This window comes from Bubalus kerabau, chromosome 6 (assembly GCF_029407905.1).
Source record: "Bubalus kerabau isolate K-KA32 ecotype Philippines breed swamp buffalo chromosome 6, PCC_UOA_SB_1v2, whole genome shotgun sequence".
Classification (NCBI taxonomy): Eukaryota; Metazoa; Chordata; class Mammalia; order Artiodactyla; family Bovidae; genus Bubalus; species Bubalus kerabau.
In genome coordinates, this window is record NC_073629.1 from 22,359,573 (window position 1) to 22,377,273 (window position 17,701).

Below are 17,701 nucleotides of genomic sequence, written 5' to 3' on the forward strand. Positions count from 1 at the left end.
GAGTGGACATATGTATATACTTAACGGCTGATTCACGTTGCTGTACGGCAGAAACCAGCACAACACTATAAAGCAATTACCCTCCAATTAAAAATAAATTAAAAAAAGAAATAAACTAAAGGTAGGTGCATAAAAAACTAAATAAATTGCTTAAGTAATTATGGGTTCATAACAAACAAAGGGTTGTTCAAGACATGAAACAATCAAAATATACTACTTGACTCTACAATTGATGTTATTTATAGTGATAATATATAATTAATATAGTCATAATTGAATTGTGGTGCTGGGGAAGACTCTTGGGAGTCCCTTGGACTGCAAGGAGACCAAGCCAGTAAATCCTAAAGGAAATCCACCCTGAATATTTATTGCAAGGACTGATGGTGAAGCCCTAATACTTCAGCCACCTGATGCAAAGAGCCAACTCACTGGAAAAGATCTTGATGCTGGGAAAGATTGAAGGCAAAAGGAGAAGAGGGGGCAGCAGAGGATGAAACAGTTAGATAACATCACTGACTCAATGGACATGAATTTAAGCAAACTCTGGGAGATAGTGAAGGATAGGGAAGCCTGGCGTGCTACAGTCTGTGGGGTCACAAAGAATTGGACACTTAGTGACTAAACAGCAGCAATAGTGATAATAATGTAAATATTGACTACTGATTTGGCCAAAATTGTGATATAACTCTATCAGGAGGATGAGGTAGGAGGAATGGGAAGGTAGGGATAGGGAGTATGGTGTAAGACACTTAAAATTTCAAATACTGTAGCAAAAAAAGAGTATGATATGTCTAATATTGGGCTGCCCTGGTGACTCAGATGGTAAAGAATGTGCATGCAATGCAGGAGATTCGGGTTCTCTCCCTGGGTGGGTAAGATCCCCTGGAGAAGGGAATGGTTATACACTCCAGTATTCTTGCCTGGAGAATCCTATGGACAGAGGAGCCTGGGGGCTACAGACCAAGGGTCGCAAAGAGTTGGACATGACTGAGTGACTGACCCCGTGGACTGCAGCACGCCAGACTTCCCTGTCCTTCACTCTCTCCCAGAGTTTGCTCAAATTCATGTCAATTATTTATAAATTAAGAAATAAAAGAAGAAATATATAGTTTAGAAATATGAGAGGCTTCCCTGGTGGTCCAGTGGTTAAGAATCTGCCTTGCAATGCAGCAGACACTGGTTCAACCTCTGGTCTGGGAAGATCTCGCATGCCAAGCAACAACTAAGCCTGTGCACCCCAACTACTGAAACCTGTGCACCTAGAGCCTGTGCTCCTCAACAAGAGAAGCCGCTGCAACAAGAAGTTGGTGCAATGCAGCTAGAGAAAGCCCTGCAGCAACGAAGATCCAGCACAGCCAAAATCAAAAAATCAATTATTAATTAATTAATTCATAAAAAAGAAATATGAAGTAAATACCAGATGAAAAAGTTGAAATAATTGAAAGAGAAATAATTAGAGTGAACTGAGAACTGCTGCTTTTTTGTGTAAGAATTAAAATTATGGGATTTTTGACTAAGTTATATTACATTATTTTGATTTTAAAAAAGAGACTGCATTTCTACCTTGGCCAGTCCTGAGTATTTCCCCTTAACATCTTATACTTGTGGACACCTCCATCATTTTTCAAACCCACCCAACCCCCTTCCTACCCACTTCACCTTATCTTGTATACTTCATGGCAAGTTCCTTCCCACATTTCTTCTCAAGGAAGCAGAGATAATTTCCATGGTCCAGTAATTGCAGGTTCTCCAAATCAGTGCCAAGAAACTGCAGCAGCACTAAGGAAAGGAAGGAAGACAGAACATTAGAAAATAATAGGCCTTCCTCAGTTTTTCTGCCTACTCCCAAATCAAATTATTCATCATCCTCCTAATAGTTATTAGGAAGAAATAAGTCACATGTGTTTCCTGAGATATAATCTGTGTGTGCTTGGAGGGTGGGCTTTGAGAAAGTGAAAGAGAAATCAAGAAATATAATTGGATTCTGCCTCTACTGCAGGGTTACTGTGGAATCATTCTTTGCTACTGGTTCCAAAAGATCAATCTTTTGAATATCAAGGGTTTTGTGGACTTCCCTGGTGGTATAGCAGATAAGAATCCACCTGCCAATGCAGAGGACACAGGTTCCATCCCTGGTCTGGAAAGATTCCACAAGCCTCAGAGCAACTAAGCCTGTGGGTCTGCACTGTAGAACCCACAAGCCACAACAACGGAAGCCCATATGCCTAGAGGCTGTGCTCTAAAACAAGAGAAACCAAGGTAATGAGAAGCCTGTGCACTGCAATGAAGAGTGGTCCCTGCTTTCCACAACTAGAGAAAGCCCTTGCACAGCAACAAAGGCCCAGTAAAAACTGTGTGATCGGTCTTTGTTACAGCACTCTTCTACTTCTACCTATGAGGAACTAGTTAAGTTGAATTAAAAAAAAAATTAATCAGTCTTTCATCCTGCCTTCCAACCCCACCTCACTCAGCAAAGAATCAAAAAGTCCTTTGCTGAAAGTGTAGCGCCTGCAACTGAAAATGTTCTGCCAAGGTTTAATTTTCTCTTTATGGAGGTCACTGCCCTGCATCTACCACGACCAAGCCTACAGGGAGAATACCATCAGTGCTGGAGAAGAAACCAAAACCAGAAGGATGGGCAATGGGATGGGCTAAATACGCGTCATATTAGCTGATCAGGCTAAAATAATCCTATGGATTGACTTTGACCCTTATTTAGAATTTTTGGAACACCTAAACTATGCCAGGCCATAAGTCAACATGGCTCCTGTCTTAGGGGAACTCAGTTTAGTAGGGAGGAACAAATAAACAGATATATGATTAACATAATATAGAGAAATACATCCAATATGCTATTGAGAATACAAAGAAAGTGACAAATTTGCTTGTAGAAATCAGAGAAATCTTTACAAAGGAGGTGACTTTTTTTTTTTTAAGGATCAGAGATGTGCTAGTGGCAAGATTTTCAAACCATAAATTAGATGAATTTCATCCTAGTTCTGTGAATTAAGCAAGCCTCTTGAGCTCTGTATATTGCAATATTCCTTTCTGCAAAAATATCTGCCTATCTGGCGAGAATCAAATGTTTGTGTAATTGCTTTATAACACACATGTATATTTAGCTCTATGTACACTTTAAAATGCATTAACACAGAAAGTTCTCTGAAATGGATGAAAAACAGAAAACTGTTTTAATATGAATACCTTCCTTTCAGTCATAAACACCTTCCTCTGCTCCTTCTTCTCAAGATCAAAAAATCATCTTCCCCACTCAGGGGAGCCGTCTGGTCAAGTTTCTGGTCTCAGAAACGCTTCTGTGTGGACTAAGGATCTCGATTTTGTTGTTGTTGTTCAGTTCGCTCAGTGGTGTCCAACTCTTGAGACCCCATGGACTACAGCACCAGGCTTCCCTGTCCTTCACCATCTCCCAGAGTTTGCTCAAACTCATGTCACTGAGTCAGTGATGCCACCCAACCACCTCGTCCTCTGTCGTCCCCTCCTCCTCCTGCCTTCAATTTTTCCCAGCATCAGGGTCTTTTCTAATAAGTCAGCTCTTTGCATCAGGTAGCCAAAGTATTAGAGCTTCAGCATGAGTCCTTCCAATGAATATTCAGGATTGATTTCCTTTAGGATTGACTGGTTTGATCTCTTTGCAGTCCAAGGGACTCTCAAGAGTCTTCTCCAGCACCACAGTGCAAAAGCATTATTTCAATTCTATGCCGCCTAGGTTTGTCATAGCTTTTCTTCCAAGGAGCAAGCCTCTTTTAATTTCATGGCTGCAGTCACCATCTACAGTGATTCTGGAGCCCAAGAAAATAGTCTGTCAGTTTCCACCGTTTCCCCATCTATTTGCCAGGAAGTGATGGGACCAGATACCATGATCCTAGTTTTTTGAATGCTGAATTTTAAGACAGCTTTTTCACTCACCTCTTTCACCTTCATCAAGAGGCTCTTTAGTTCCTCTTCGCTTTCTGCCATAAGGTGGTATCATTTGCATATCTGAGGTTGCTGATATTTCTCCCAGCAATCTTGATTCTGGCTTGTGCTTCATCCAGCCGGGATTTCTCATGATGTACTCCGCATGTAAGATTAAATAACCAGGATGACGATATACAGCCTTGACATACTCCTTTCCCAATTTGGAACCAGTCCGTTGTTCCATGTCTGGTTTTAACTGTTGCTTCTTGACCTGCATACAGGTTTCTCAGGAGGCAGGTAAGCTGGTCTGGTATTCCTATCTCTAAGAATTCTACAGTTTGTGGGACTTCCCTGGCAGTGAAGTGGTTAAGACTCTGTGCTTCCAATGCAAGGGATGCAGGTTCGATCCCTGGTCAGGGAACTAAGATCCCACATGCCACACAGCAAGGCCAAAAAATAAATAAAAATAATTAAAAAAAAAATTCTACAGTTTGTCATGATCCATACACAGTCAAAGACTTTAGCATAGTCAGTGAAGCAGAGGATCTCGATAGTACTTTATCCACTGGGTGGCAGGGCTGAGCCAACTGGATTACAGAATTGAGTAAGAAAGAACTTCTCAGAAAAGGGGAAGTTGGGTTAAGCACAAAATGTCCCCTCTCTCTCATATTTATAAACATCAGTACAGTCCAAATTTCCCTCATAGGAAAACAAACCATCACCTCTCACCGCCTCACCATCCTTGCTCTATACGTAACTGGGCCGCAGGCTTTGAGGAAGAGGGACTGGTTATGTTCAAGTGTAGCAGAAGGAACCGAGATTAGGTTTCTTATTGTTGATAAGAAACAGCACTAGGTTCTGAATTAGTGGCATATTCTATTGCACAGACATATCCCAATCTATCAATTCAATTTATATTTAATAACATATTTTCTCTATGAAATGTACTCTTCTAGATGCTATGAAGAATAAAAATATTTAAAAGGACACAGATCCTGCTCTCTAGGAATTCATTCCATAGGACAGAAAAGAAACTTTACATGTAAGTTCCATATGAGAAATATTTTTAAAATATGGAATGGAGTATTCAAAGAGAATGGAATTCTATTTGGTTATAAGGTGAGAGATAAGGGGATTTGGGTATCAGGAAAGCTTTCATAGAGGAAAAGTTATTTGGCTGTCTACTGAAGAGTGGGTAGGATTTTAAAAAGTAGAGATGGGGAGGAAAGTCAGGCATTCCAGGTAGAGAGAAAAGTATAAGCAAATGCAGAGAAGGATATATTAGGGGAACACGGTATACTCGAGTTTGGCTGAGGAGTAGAGTACATTTCTGAGGAAGTAGTGGGAAATGAGACTGGAAAGTTTAGTTTGGGTCACTTTGTGAAGGCTTTAAATACTAGGTTGAAGTATTTTAATTTGATTCAGTAAGCAGCGGGTTTGGGAGCATCACAGAACAGATAGGAACTCAACTGTGTAAGATTAATCTAGTTGAGGTTTATGGATTACAGCAGAAAGATCAGTTTAAAACTATCAAAAATAATTTATGCAAAAGTATTAATAACAAGGATATGAATCAGAGTGATGGCAGTAGAGTACGAAATAACAGCTTCTAGAAAAACAATGGAATGATGGCCTCTTTAGAATCTGGCAATTGACTGAATGTGAGGAATGTCAGAAAGGAAGGAATTGAAGACAGTTTTTAGATTTTATGCCTTGATATCTAGGGGAACATATAATGGTTCCATTAAAAGAAACAAGAGTAAGAAGTGAATTTGAGCACACGGGGAAGATTATGAATTCCATACCAGACAAGTTGAGTTTGAGATGCCAACTAGAACTTTCAAGACAGGCTAGAGGATTCCATGAGTGATGTACAGATGGGCAAACTGAACAGAAAATCCTGAAGACAGAAAAGGAGAGAGCCAAGCAGAAAAGCTTTCAGTGGGGCAGAGAAAAAAGGAACTGCTGACAAGGGAGAAAAGGATAAAGTCCAAAAGGACATTTAAATTTACAAAGATGGCAGTTTTCAAATCATATAGAAGTCAAGGGGAATATGGCCTAAAAAATCACCCTGGTTTCCTCTGGAAACTTAAAGAAAACCATTTCAGTGATAGAAGAAGCCAGGCTACAAAGGGACAAATTTAGCCAACAGATAAAGCTGGTATAAGTTACTCTCTTAAGAAATTTGACAGTAAACGAAAGAAAACATGGGTGATAGCATGAAAAGGGAAAAAAATCTTTTATATCATAAGGCTACCTTAAGAAATATCTTAAAGGTGTCTGCAGTAGTTTTGAACAAATTAATTCACCTTCTCTCTCCATCTTTCCCTGAAGTTGGACAACTCTCAGATCTTCATTCCTTCCTCAACATGGTAGAAAAATAGAGACACCAATAAACATAAAATATGGACTTCAACATGAGATGGTTTCCTTTTTTTTAATGGCTGTTCTGGGTCTTCTAAACTGCTGGGGCTTATCTTTAGTCGAGGCAAGTTGGGGCTACTTGCTAGTTGCAGTGCTCAGACTTCTCATTGGAGTGGCTTCTTTTGTTGCAGAATACAGGCTTCAGTAGTTGCGGCTCCTGGGCTCTAGCACACAGGCTCAACAGTGGCCCACAGGCTTAGTTGCTGCAAAGCATGTGGGATCTTCTCAGATCAGGGATCAAACTCGTGTCTATAGCATTGGCAGGCTGATTCTTTCCCACTGAACCACCAGGGAAGCCCCAAGATGAGTGTTTTTTAAATTGAGGTATGATTGACATACAACACTATATTAGTTTCAAGTGTACAATCTAATGATTGACATTTAGATATGTTGCAAAATGATCACCACAATAAGCCTAGTTAACATCTGTCATCATATATAATTACAGGATTTTTTTCTCGTGATGAGAACTTTTAAGATCTACTCTCTTAGCAACTTTCACATAGGCAATATAGTATTATTAACTATAGTCACCATGCTGTGCATTACATCTCTATGACATTTATTTTATGACTGTTAAGTTTATACCTTTTGACTCCCTTCACCCATTTCACCTACTCCCTACCCCAGGCAACCAGCAATCTGTTCAAATGAAGTTTTTTTTTTTTTTTTAATAATTAAAATTAAACTGAGAAACAAGAATCTTCAGAAAACAAACTAGAGACAGGACGCTAGATTAAGTATTAAGAATCCTGACTTTGGAGAGTGGCTCCACCAGTTACTAGCTATACGTCCTAGAGCAAGTCTGCTGCTGCTGCTAAGTCACTTCAGTCGTGTCCAACTCTGTCCGACCCCATAGACGGCAGCCCACCAGGCTCCCCTGTCGCTGGGATTCTCCAGGCAAGAACACTGGAGTGGGTTGCCATTTCCTTCTCCAAGAGCAAGTCTACTTAACTAAAATAAGGAAGTACCTCTCTTTAAAAAAAAAAATGACTGGTAGAATCCCCTTTAACTTTAGTATTTTATGGGTCTTATCCTAAACCCTTTCAGTGAAGATCAAACAAGAACCCATGTGTTAAAGCACTGAGAAACAGGACAACACATTAGAAAGAGTACCTAGTTAATTTATTTATTTTGGCCGCACCACACTCAAGGCATCTTAGTCCCTGACCAGAGTCTAAACCCACACCCCCTGCAGTGGAAGAAGGGAGACTTAATGGCTGGGCTGCCAAGGAAGTCCCCAAGAGTACCTACTTTAGATCAGACAGACCTGGGTTCAAGATTTTGCTCTACTTACAAATTGGTGACTGCAGGGAAATTACTTAACCCTCTGAGCCTGACTTAACCCTGAGTCACAGAGTTATTGTGAGAATTAAATGAAATAATCTAACCTTAAATCATTGTAGAACAAGGTGACAGATGAATCTATAAATAAAATATTACGGAGATAATTATGTAAAGGACCTGGTTTATTACAGGTGCTCAGTGACTTGGAGGAATACTTAGAGTTGATCAGCCTCAAATGCCACACTCTCTTTTAAACCTTTATTTGTCTCTAAATTAATATTCCCTAGAGGAAAATGGGAAAGATAAGAGTAAAAGGGAAATTTTCAGAGTGGAAATGAAAGTAGTGAATAAAAGGACAAAAAAGGGGGCCTTGAGTCTTTAGAGTCCTAAATGTTTATCAGAGCATAAGTTAACGAAAAGAGAAATGCAACCAGCTCCTTGTATTTGATTGGAACTGAGGGTAGAGGGCACTTCTCTCGCTAGAAGCTTTGGCTTTGCTCAACCACCTCCTGTAAAGCAAACAACAATCACCGCTTGGTTTCCTATTGATACTGGGATTGAAGAGGGTGGGGAAGGAACAGGTAAAGATGATCTAATCTGCAAAACTCTTGGATTTAGCCCTCCTTTGCTGTTCCTTACTGGACCTGCTGTTTTCCTCCCTTGCACCCCACCAATGTTTGTACTCACTCTGTTTTCAGGACAGAAGTTTGTAAACTTTTTTCTTCTTTGGCACAGGAACTGAGAAAAAGAATCAGAAGGCACGTTTTTATCAGAATACCAGGTTATAAGGTGAAAGGTTGTAAACAACTCTGTCCAGGACAACTCCATTTCAGAATATGTCTTGGCTACGGGCCTGGTAGGCAGCAACTGCCAAAGTGAAATCGTTTTCTGGCATTTAAGGAACCTAGGCACAAAACAGCTCAAACAAGTGGTCTGCACCAAGTTTTGCAAAACGGGAAAGAAAGAAGAAACTGAAGCCCAAGAGAGGGATTTAAAGCAAAAGAGAATGGTATTAAGATTTTTTTTAAAAAAGCAAGTCAGTACTCCATAGCTGTGCCCAAGTAAATACTGGCATTCCCCTTTCTCTAAGATGTTCCAAATATATACCACTCTGGTCTGTCACACTCACCTCTCCTCCCCTCCTGCCTCTCAACATTTATGCAGTTACACATCACACACTGTTTTATAATATTGTCATTATGTATGTATTTATTTGTCAACATTTTGGTATTTCAGATTTACATACACTTCCACATCTATCAACCTAAAAACTCTCTCAGAAGTTACAATTAAACATTTTAAAATTACTTTAGTGAGAGTCTCACCTTTCCTATTCTACCTACTTCAACCAATATTGTCGACCAGCTAAAAACAACTCAGGCCTTATTGGTTAACTTTCTTAAACAGGGTGCCGCCTCAAACCCACACACCCTAAGGATCAACATGTTCTGTTCCCCTTTTTGTTCTGGGGGTTGGTCCTGTGAGTGTGTGTTTTCCAGTCGTCTTGATGCCTGATTCTTGAGCTTGCTTAATAGTGCAGTTGGGTTGTAACTTGTTAGCCTTAGGGTGTCAACCCAGTTAGGATGTGCAAGAGCAAGTAAGAAGGATCCTTCACAGCAGTGAATAGCCATTTTCTTGCTAAGAGGGTAGGATCTCTATATATTCTAATGCTTCTTGTTTACTTCCCCATCTCAATCTTGGGAACACTGTCTTCCTCTTTCTAGCACAAGAAATGAGGTAATAATCTCCTGATTCTCCAACCCATGGGGAGGAACTCAGGAATCAAAGAAAAGGGAGAATTCCTGTATCTGTGCACAGAAGTCTTTCTTACTGCATCTCTGAAAATTTTCTCAGAAGTCAGCTCCTAAGGCAGCTCACGGCCAGCTAGGGAAAAACCCATCTGACAGAGAGCCAAATAACACAGGATGAAGAGTCAGGGTTTCTTTTAGCTTGAACATACAGTGTGCTAACGATCCTTCTGTCTTTTCTTCCCTTTCTTACCTATTTCTAAACAGTTTAGGGGGAAAAACTTTTCAAAGACTGCAGAATGGTTCCTTCAAACAGAAACACGGCCATCTTTCCCTGACACTTTCCCTCTGACGAATGACAACTTTCCTTTTAACTAACTTGAAGGCTGTGAGGAGTGTGGGCAGCAGATTTAGAGGTGTACCTCTGATTTAGTAAGTTGGAAAGGGGACGAAGACGAGAGAGTTAAAATAACTCAGGGAAAAGATGACTAGAGTGAAGCATTTTTTTTTTTTCAATTACTTTCCTGGAGAAGCAGGGAGTGAGTGAGATACTCAGAGCCCAAAGAACACACTTTAACGAAGAGGTAATGAGGTAACTGGGAGAACATAAAGTGTTCCCTAACTCTGCAGATCAGGGACTGAAGAGATGACGGGATAAGCGGCAGGATGTGGACACGCCCGTACTGTACCGGTCCAGAGAACAGAGAGAACCGAGTGGAGGACGCAGGGGCAGAGGCACACGGATCGGAGCCCCCAGCCTCCAGCTCAGGGGGCTAGAAAGGGAGTGGGGGATGGCCAATCAGTCCCACATATTCGCTTTGCTGTGACCGCTGAAGAGAGGTTAAAAGTTTGTGACAAGTTCTCTTTTCCTTCCCACACAGCCGGGATTTCTTTATGGGGGGAGCGGGGAGGAGGAGGGGGTTGTTTGTTGATTTTTGAGAGATGCGAGGCAAGAGAAGGACAAAGGGGATCTTCCTCAACAGTAACGACTGCACTCCCTGTCCTCCGCCCCATCCTAAAGTATTCTTGGAGCTCTGGGATTGTTTTTCACACGACTTGCGATTTGTGAGCCGGGAATAAACAGTCGCCTCTAAATTAATTACATTGGCTGAGGTTAGGCACGAAATTCCATCATAAGCACATTTTCTTTTTACCTCAAAATATAGCTCCCACTCCAAAAGCATCCGTACCCGCCCTTCTAAGACCACTGGCCTCGGATAGATTTTGGGGTCAGTGAAGCATTCCTTCCTTGAGCACAAGGGAAGCCGCCCCATAGCCCCTCCGCCCCCTCCTCCCAGCCCCGCAGCGATGCACAACAACCATTTTCCCCGCCAGGAGCACACTGTGTCCACGCGCTGCTGCGACCTCGCTGATTGGTAGGGCTCCTGGTAAACAAGGAGCGGGCAGCCAATGGGAGAGCTGTGCACGAGGGGAGCACGAGCCTCCAGGCCAGCGCTCGCGTGGACCTGCCTGCCGGGCTACTATATAAAGCAGTTTCCGGCTCTCAGTTGCAAACTATCGTTTCGTCTTCTGAAGTGGAACGCTTTAAGCCTGGCCGCCCAGAGCCGGAGCTTTCCTCCAGCTGTTTAGAAGGAAAGAGCTTATTTTTCTCTTGCAATCTCTTGATATAACTCACGACTTACATTTTTGGGTGGACGTGTTTTCGAAAATTTAGTAGAGAATTGAGAAGTGAAAAAGTTTTAACTTACAGCAAAGGGTCCTTTGAGAGTTTTGTTTTGTCCTCCTTTTTAACTCTTAAGCAAATCCAGCCCAACATGGTGATGTTCAAGAAGATCAAGTCTTTCGAGGTAGTCTTTAACGACCCCGAAAAGGTGTACGGCAGTGGGGAGAAGGTGGCTGGCCGGGTGATAGTGGAAGTGTGTGAAGTCACTCGAGTCAAAGCTGTCAGGATCCTGGCTTGCGGAGTGGCCAAAGTCCTGTGGATGCAGGGATCCCAGCAGTGCAAGCAGACGTTGGACTACTTACGCTACGAAGACACGCTTCTCCTGGACGACCAACCAGCTGGTAAGTGACCCAACTGTTTGTTGGAGGTTGAAAGCGGATTCAAGAAGAGAATTGATACGGATAAAGCCCACACTGTAGATCCTAAGTTGCTCGGGTTGTGGGGTTTGAATTTTGTGTGGCTTCTTTATCTTTTTTAGCTTTAACTTGCAAACCCCCACCCCCACCCCCCAAAAAGGGTGATTTGTGCACCTTCTCAGGGTGCAGTGTTCTGCGGGTGAACTTGAGGAATGTTGACTTACTTATTGAAAGGTTTTTATGTCTTAATAAATTGCTTGTTCTTTGCTTGCTTCTTGTTTGAGATGATGATAGGTTGAGCCTTTCAGCACTGCAGGGCTTTGCAACTTTTTGCTCAGCGAATGCATCAGTATCTCATTTAAGAACATAAGGGGTTCTGCATTACTCTTGCACGCTACCCAAGAATTCCTTATTGCACAGATGCATTTTAAGTGTAACAAGAAACCTAGAAGCTTCTCCTTTTTCTCTCCCTTCAGGTGAGAATGAGATGGTGATCTTGAGACCTGGAAACAAATATGAATACAAGTTCGGCTTTGAGCTTCCTCAGGGGTAGGTTATGAACTAAATGCATCTGTGATCTTATCTGTCTGTAAAAATCTTCTCCCCTTTTGATCAGTTACCCTTCTTGGAGAGCATTTTTAAATTGTTTGCTTTTTCTTGATAAAGGCCTTTGGGAACATCTTTCAAAGGAAAATATGGGTGTGTGGACTACTGGGTGAAGGCTTTTCTTGATTGTCCCAGCCAGCCAACTCAAGAGACAAAGAAAAACTTTGAAGTGATGGATCTAGTGGATGTCAATACTCCTGATTTACTGGTGAGATTCATTTTAAGAGTTTATTCTTCTGGGTTTCAGAGATAAGTAGTTAGGTTTTTAGGGCATTAAAGTGAAGCCTGTCAGGGAATCAAGTCCTTAAGTCATCAAAGTGGGAGAGAAAACTACCTACTTTAAGCAGTGTAAAGAGAAACAGAGAAAGGATCTCTAGAGATTCTTTAAACGTCTTTTTTCCACTTCATTCTACATAGGAACCTGTGTCAGCTAAAAAGGAGAAAAAAGTTTCCTGCATGTTCATACCTGATGGGCGGGTGTCTGTCTCTGCACGAATTGACAGAAAAGGATTCTGTGAAGGTAAAAATCTAGTGCTTAAAATGAGAGACTCTTAAAACAGGAACTGTGGGTTTGGGAGTAAGGGTAGGAGGCAGGAACAGATTAAAAGTCATGGACTGCACTGAGCATCAGTTTTCATCTTTCTCATTGCCAGGTGATGAGATTAACATCCATGCTGATTTTGAAAATACGTGTTCCCGCATCGTGATCCCCAAAGCTGCCATTGTAGCCCGCCACACTTATCTTGCCAATGGCCAAACCAAGGTGCTGACGCAGAAGTTGTCATCAGTCAGAGGCAATCATATTATCTCCGGAACCTGTGCATCATGGCGTGGCAAAAGCCTTCGGGTGCAGAAAATCAGGCCTTCTATCTTGGGCTGCAATATCCTGCGAGTTGAATACTCCTTACTGGTGAGTCGATTGATGGGGTTGGAGAGAGAAATTGTTCATTTGTCAAAACGATAGTGGTGTTTCTCCAGATTTCTAGCCTAACAAACTGATGTCTTCCTTTCTAGATCTACGTTAGCGTCCCTGGCTCCAAGAAAGTCATTCTTGACCTGCCCCTGGTTATTGGCAGCAGGTCAGGCCTCAGCAGCCGGACGTCCAGCATGGCCAGCCAAACCAGCTCTGAGATGAGTTGGGTAGACCTTAACATCCCAGATACCCTAGAAGGTGAGCCAGACACCTGATCTCATTTTTTTCCCCTCTGGCCTGGGTGGGTTTGTAAAATTGTGGTTAGGCTTTTCTTGGCTGGGCTTCTTATTATCTCCATGCTTTATCTCTCTAGCTCCTCCTTGCTATATGGATAGCATTGCTGAAGATCACCGGTTGGAGAGCCCCACTACTCCTCTGCTAGAGGACACAGATGGTTCTCAAGACAGCCCTATTTTTATGTATGCTCCTGAGTTCAGGTTCATGCCACCACCTACTTATTCTGAGGTGAGAATTGTCATTTACCACTACATTTGTCCTAAGCCTTTTATAGGACGTTAACTTCTCAGGATTTCCGGACTGGATTGTTGTGTTTTTTCTTACGCAAGCTAAAATACTCTTTTTCTTTTCTTCCTCCCAGGTTGATCCCTCGGTCCTGAACAACAATGTGCAGTGAGCATGTGGAAGAAAAGAAGCAGTTGTACCTACCTGTTTCTTTTCATCTCTCTTCCTGGACTCTTTAATTTTTTAGAGACTCAACAGTCTCCACAGTGGGGTACAGGTCCACCCCAGCCTCTTGACTCTCCAGTGTGGGAGGTGATCAGCAGGCAATCTCCTGGGCCTTAATGGGTGCGCACTCGTCCTCAGCCAGCGAGATGATGTGATACAGAGTTTTTTGCTAGATGGGTTTAAAAACACATTAGAAAAAAAACTAAGGCCCATCCCATTTTCTTGAATCTCTTTGAAAATTGTGGCATTTTCAGTAGTTTTGAGTAAGGGGTAGAAATGGCATCCTGGAATGGTGTTCCCACGGTTGAATGGAGGGGATTATATAATAGAGATATTGTTATAACAATAGATCTTGAACCTCTGCGATGTGGAGGAGAGCCAATTTAGCAAACTAAGAAAGTGAAAAGAAAAAATGGTCATGGCCAAAACTTTGGGAAAAGGATGTTCTTAAAATCATTGTTCCCCATTGTTTGTACACTTACAGAAAAAGAAAAGCCCTCCAGAATTGATTGGGTTTGGACTTTTGAGCAAGCTTCCCATGTGAATTAAAGGGGAGGAGCTCTAAGTTTCATTGTTCGGAAAGTAGTTTTAATCAGTCATAAAGCAGTAGTAACTGTGCCCCACCAGAGGTCTTAAAAGCCATTTTTAGAGCTTGTTGCACTGTGTTCTCCTGTTGGCAAACATTTTTATGTGGGAGAATTTTTGTTTTTTTCATGTGACTCCTTGGAATTGATTCTGAGGCGATGTCCTTAGCACTTTAGTTTGTGTCAAATTTGGGGTTTTTTCCTTTCTCAGATGTAAGCTAAAACTGGTCTACTATGTCTCTAGGGGTAAGCACAATGACAGGGAAAAAAAAGTGTTACTGCTTTTGAGACTTTGTCCCAGTGTACGGAATTCTGCAGTTCTGACACTGATTATGTAAGAAGGGTTGCTGCTATCAGCCTTGCCCACTGTGACTTCTCCAAACCCAAGGAGGAACCCTAGATAAAATGCCCCAACACTGTGATAGAGCATCCAGATGTTGCCATGAGAACCCAGAAGGCAGATCTTCACAGACGCCCCAAGGGCTCACTTCCTGCCCAGTGTTAGGAGACAGGGTTGTTGACAGCTCCTGTCTCACTGCAGCCTCTAGCACTTGGTCAGTCACTCTCCGCCTTAGCACTTTGTTCACTGTCCTGTGTCAGAGCTCTGAGCTCGCTCTACCCTTTTCTGAAAAAGTATGTGGGCTGAAGGTGGTTTCATTTTTTGTTTTTTAATTGTATATCTTTTTGTATGAGAAAAACTATATTTTGTACTTAACCAGATATATTTTTCACCCCAGCTGGGGGTATTCTTTGTAAAAAAAAAAAAAAAAAAAGAAAGAAAATAAAAATAAACTTTTTTAATGGCAAAAAAAATGTTTCTCTTCTTGTCTGTAAGATAAAATTGAAGTTATTAGAAAGAAAATGTGCCTAAAGGAGCTTTCCCCCTTACTTCACAATTCAGATTGTTGAAAACCCTATAGAGAAACCATTTCTTATTGATCCTAAAGACTGTAGTCAGAATGGGGGTTCGGAGGGTGAGGAGGGAAGGAATTTGAGCTACACTGTCTTTTGTCCAATTCACTGAAGAACTTCAGTGAATAGTGGGGTCTTCTGGTGGTCTGACCTAGTTTTCTACATCTTTAGTTAATCATTACTAAATTTCTTCAACTTGGGAGTATATAAAGCTTTTTTTGTTTGTTTGTTTAATGAGCTCCTGAAATACAGAGAAATGAATTTTGTAAGGGCATTTGGGAGGAAAGTGTTGTGGTACTTTTATTTCTTATTTTGAGTTCATCATAGTTTCTTGCAAGTAAAAACATGGTTTTTATGTAGGAAGACAATACAGGACTAAAGGATTTTTAGTTATAAATATCAAGTTTTTTGAAGACAGCTACCTTTTTTTTTTTAATCTCTGCAGCTCCTAGAACAATTCCTATCCAGGCACATGATCATAATTCAGTAAATGTTTGCTGAACATTCAAATCCACCTTCCTCCTTAGGGTATGCTTTACAGTTCCTGTTACTTCTTTGTAGAGTAATAACAACAGATTGATACCACAACTCCACCTCTAATTGAAATTATTATTCCTAAAGGAGTGACTTACAGTGATAAACCCCGAGATGGCAGAGGTTAACATACTTTCTGATTTCTGTTACATTTAAACTTCTGCAGACAAATCTAGTCTTAGCCTTTATTGGGAGAGGGGGGTTGGCTTTTCTCTGAATCTCCACATAAGTAATTCCCAACTTCAGACTCCTAAAAGTTCATTAAGAATGAAAGTGTTAGTTCAGTTGTGTCTGACTCTTTACGACCCTATGGGCTGTAGCCTACCAGGGTCCTCTGTCTGGAATTCTCCAGGCAAGCATATTGGAGTCGGTATCCCCTTCTGACCCAGGGATCAAACCTGGGCTCTGCATTGCAGGCAGATTCTTTACTGTCTGAGCCAACAGGGTTCATAAAATCAATGTAAATTGAACAGAAAGTAGGATTGAAAAGATTCTTTTCCAGTTCAGTCTTTGTGTCTAGCTTTCATTCTCAGTAGTTCTTTTGCGCCTCCTGTTTTTTCTTTATCAAGGCAACAGGTTCTAGCTCTGTTGCCATGGTGACTGTCACCTTCACTCTCACCTTTGCCTCCTCCATTTCTTACCTGCTCACAAATTTAGGGCCTCCTCCCTCTTTCAAATCTGTGATCAGATTTGAAACCAGGTCAAAGTTGATGGAAAAGTTTTTCTGGAGCTTGTTTTCCAGGGACTGGAGGGGTGGGGCAAGGACAAGAGCTGGCCAGAGGGCAGGACAAAAAGAAGGGGAGACCGTGGAGCACACAACTCGGGTTGTTTGTGTACACAGCCAGGCTACTGGAGTGTGATACAAGAAGGGGATGGAGAGGGTAGATAACTTACAGCCGACGTCTGATAGAGACTTGAGCCTTGAAGGGCCAGAACATATGCATCCCCTCCTGATAGCATAATAGCTCAAATCCAGCACAGTCCAACAGAACTTCTGTAATGATGGAAAGGTGGTACATTTGCACTAATACAGTAGGCATTATTCACACGTGACAAGTGAGCTCTGAAACGTGTGGCTGCTTTTACTGACAAACCGAATTTTTATTTTTGTTTGTTTTAAATTTAGTTAGCTCCATGTGACTAGTGAATGGCACAGAAAAATCTGAGGAAGGAAGGAAGCAGCTATAGCTGTTCACCCAGAGGAAATACATCCCTCCCTTAAAGCACACAAGTCTCTACTGGACTTCCTTTTGACTTTGATACACAACTCCTACCTCACCTCAGGATATCTGCATATAGGCTCACTTAAGTAGTCTTCCTTGGGTCCTAGCCCAGCTATTTCTCCATTTAAGTGGGTGGATATTTTGGGTCTTCCTTTCCCATACTCTTCTCATATGTCTATAAATTTTTAAGGAACTATAACCTACACATACACCCATTAAAGGAGATCCAGTTCTTAGTATCATTTATTCATCAGGTCTAATCTGGTATAGGAAGATTTAAAAGAAGGAAGACAGAAAACTATCTAAAGAGAGAAAATAGCTAGAGAAAGTAAAATTAATAAGAAAAGAACTGATACTTCTACAATCAGGATCCTGGACCATCTTGATAACTCTGGACAGACTGGAAAAAACAAAGATATAATTTGGGAGGGAAAGTATGGAGAAGATCTGACCAAGCACCTGGTCAATAAAAAAAAAAAAAATAAGAGCTAAAGGTTATGAAGTGGGCTGAAGTGACTTTTGCCGTTTTTCCACTACTATATAGACCTTTTCCTAGAATTCCTTCCATGGACTATCTCTAGGTAACAGAATGCATAAGATGGATAAAGAAAATGTTTTGCCGACCCTCCAGTGGCCCAGCCCTTGTCTCAAGCGTCCTGAACTCAGTAGTTCTGGAGTGGAAAAAAAACAAAGCAACTTTTCTCCCAGTCTCTGTTCTGTCCCTACATCCACTTCCATTTCCTAAGCTGAAAAACTCCCTCTCAG

General features: G+C 41.5%; 1 protein-coding gene and 1 long non-coding RNA gene across 2 annotated transcripts in view; one reads left to right on the top strand and one right to left on the bottom strand.

Annotated features, from left to right (window-relative positions):
* The window catches only part of LOC129654815 (uncharacterized), a 40,135-nt gene extending 31,184 nt beyond the window's left edge, over positions 1-8,951 (bottom strand). The window contains exons 1-2 of the long non-coding RNA XR_008715598.1: positions 8,317-8,951; positions 1,660-1,779 (exon numbers count right to left, since the gene is read on the bottom strand). This is a non-coding gene — a long non-coding RNA (uncharacterized LOC129654815). The remainder of the gene's footprint in view (positions 1-1,659; positions 1,780-8,316) is intronic.
* Positions 8,952-10,881: 1,930 nt separating this feature from the next.
* TXNIP (thioredoxin interacting protein) lies at positions 10,882-15,080 on the top strand. The gene is made up of 8 exons (XM_055584510.1): positions 10,882-11,402; positions 11,894-11,966; positions 12,084-12,231; positions 12,441-12,543; positions 12,677-12,933; positions 13,038-13,194; positions 13,310-13,461; positions 13,595-15,080. The coding sequence occupies exons 1-8, from the start codon at positions 11,153-11,155 to the stop codon at positions 13,628-13,630; spliced, it is 1,176 nt and encodes a 391-aa protein (XP_055440485.1). The 5' UTR covers positions 10,882-11,152; the 3' UTR covers positions 13,631-15,080.
* Positions 15,081-17,701: the final 2,621 nt, after the last annotated feature.

What these genes read in the sequence shown, in the direction of transcription:
- TXNIP (XM_055584510.1), top strand. Translation starts at nt 11,153, where the DNA reads ATGGTGATGTTCAAGAAGATCAAGTCTTTCGAGGTAGTCTTTAACGAC. An exon ending in GGCTTTGAGCTTCCTCAGGG is followed by an intron (nt 11,967 to 12,083) that starts GTAGGTTATGAA and finishes TTCTTGATAAAG; the next exon opens with GCCTTTGGGAACATCTTTCA. An exon ending in CACCACCTACTTATTCTGAG is followed by an intron (nt 13,462 to 13,594) that starts GTGAGAATTGTC and finishes TCTTCCTCCCAG; the next exon opens with GTTGATCCCTCGGTCCTGAA.